The 2500-nt window shown below is 60.0% G+C and overlaps 1 protein-coding gene across 1 annotated transcript in view; it reads left to right on the top strand.

Moving 5' to 3' along the window:
• Nucleotides 1-2500, top strand: part of DAT (Sodium-dependent dopamine transporter) — a 72376-nt gene that overhangs the window by 48522 nt on the left and 21354 nt on the right. Inside the window, exon 5 of the mRNA XM_070137779.1 lies at nt 1659-1793. Coding sequence (XP_069993880.1) covers nt 1659-1793 — 135 coding nt within the window. The remainder of the gene's footprint in view (nt 1-1658; nt 1794-2500) is intronic.

The raw sequence follows: 2500 nt of genomic DNA, 5'->3' as shown, positions 1-2500 counted from the left end.
CCCTCCACCACCACCCCCTCTACACCACCACCCCCTCCACCACCACCCCTTCCGTCATCACCCCTCCACCACCACACCCTCCCCGCCATCACCCCCTCCACCACCTTCACCACCACCCCCGCCACCACCACCCCCTCCCGCCATCACCCCCTCCACCATCACCACCCTTCCACCACCCCCCCTCCACCCCTGCCACCACCCACCCCCTCCACCACCACCCCCTTCGCCATCACCCCCTCCACCACCACACCCCTCCACCACCACCCCCTCCACCACCACCCCCTCCTCCACCACCCCCTTCCGCCATCACCCCCTTCCACCACCACCCCTCTCCACCCCCTTCCACCACCACCCCCTCCACAACCACCCCCTCCCACTACCACCCCCTCCGCCATCACCCCCTCCACCACCGCCCCTCTCCACCACCCCCTCCGCCATCGCCCCCTCCGCCATCACCCCCTCCACCCCCACCCCCTCCGCCACCACCCCCTGCCGCCTTGCACCCCTTCCATCACCACCACCACCCCCTCCACCACCACACTCCTCCACAGCCACCCCCTCCACCATCGACCCCCTCCATCACCGCCCCCTCCGCCATCGCCCCTCGCCCGCCATCACCCCCTCCACCACCCACTCCACCATCACCCCCTCCACCACCACCCCCTCCGCCATCAGCCCCTCCCACCATCACCCCCTCCACCACCACCCCCTCCGCCATCACCCCCTCCACCATCACCCCCGCCACCACCGCCCCCTCCGCCACCTCCACCACCACCCCCGCCACCACCACCCCCTCCCGCCATCACCCCCTCCACCACCACCCCCCTCCACAGCCACCCCCTTCACCACCACCCTTTCCACCATCACCCCATCCACCACCACCACCCTCCACCACCACCACCCTTTCCACCATCACCCCCTCCACCACCACCCCTCCGCCATCACCCCCTAAACCACCCCTAAACCACCACCCCCTCCACCACCACCCCCTTCACAGCCACCCCCTCCACCACCACCCTCTCCACCACCATCCTTTCCACCATCACCCCCTCCACCACCACCCCCTCCCGCTATCACCCCCTAAACCACCACCCCCTCCGCTATCACCCCCTAAACCACCCCCTCCACCACCACCCCCTCCACCACCACCCCCTCCACCACCACCCCTCCGCCATCACCCCCTCCACCACCACCCCCTTCACAGCCACCCCCTCCACCACCACCCTTTCCACCATCACACCCTCCACCACCACCCCCTCCACCATCACCCCCTCCAACATCACCCCCTCCACCATCACCCCCTCCACCATCACCCCCTCCACCATCACCCCCTCCAAAGTCACCCCTTTCACCATCACCCCCTCCACCATCACCCCCTCCACCACCACCCCCTCCACCACCACCCCCTCCACCACCACCCCCTCCACCACCACCCCCTCCACCACCACCCTCCACCATCATCCCCTCCACCACCACCCCTCCACCACCATCCCCTCCACCACCACCCCCTCCACCATCATCCCCTCCACCACCACCCCCTCCACCACCACCCCCTCCACCATCATCCCCTCCACCACCACCCCCTCCACCACCATCCCCTCCACCACCACCCCCACCACCACCACCACACTAACCCAAGCCCTTCCGTCTGTCCGCAGGTCGTGTGGTTCACCGCCGTGTTCCCTTACGTGGTCCTGTTCATCCTCCTGATCCGCGGGGTGACACTTCCGGGCGCCATCCAGGGCATCAAGTATTACCTCAGCCCCAACTACTCCAAGATCTGGGTCGCCGATGTGAGTCTCTTGCGCTTGTTTGCTTGCTTGCTTGCTTGATTTCTTGCTTCGTTGAAGGTTGATGGCAGATTTTTTCTTTCTCTCTCTCTTTTTATTTTTATTATTATTTTTTTGTCTTATTATTTTTTTTTGGGGGGGCGGGGGGGGGGGGGGTAAGCAGCTCGTAGGAAGTGCGAGAAGAGGGAGGAGAGGTAGTTGGGGAGAAGATGGAGGAGAAGGAAGAGGGGGAGTAAAGGAAGGAGGAGAAGAAGGACAGTAGCAGGTAGTAGTAGAAGAAGAAGGAAGGGAGAAGATGGAGAAGACGGAGAAGAATGATAGGAGGTGGTGGAGGAGGAGAAGGGGGAAGAGGAAGATTATTTTAAATTTGTTTCCCCTTTATTGGTTTTTATTTGGAAAGACATATGTCTCTTGGAAAACTTAGGAAACATTTATGAGTATTTTCTTAATATATTTTTAGGGGGTTATTTCTCCTTCGGTTATTTCCTTCCCTTTAAACACAAGAAACAAAAACCCTTTTATGTAATACCAGAAGTTTTGAAAAAGCCTCTTTGAGATTTTATTCAAATGATACAAGAAAAGTTTGACCTCAACAGTTTTTCATTTGAAGTCTAAACAGGATAGACTTGATAGTCTTTGTTTTGTTATTGTTCTGTAGTTATGGTGCATGTTATCACCCTTTTATTAATTAGATTCACTTGTCCCTCCTT

The sequence above is a fragment of the Penaeus vannamei genome, chromosome 23, assembly GCF_042767895.1.
Source record: "Penaeus vannamei isolate JL-2024 chromosome 23, ASM4276789v1, whole genome shotgun sequence".
Classification (NCBI taxonomy): domain Eukaryota; kingdom Metazoa; phylum Arthropoda; class Malacostraca; order Decapoda; family Penaeidae; genus Penaeus; species Penaeus vannamei.
This window is presented reverse-complemented; position numbering and strand designations above follow the sequence as displayed.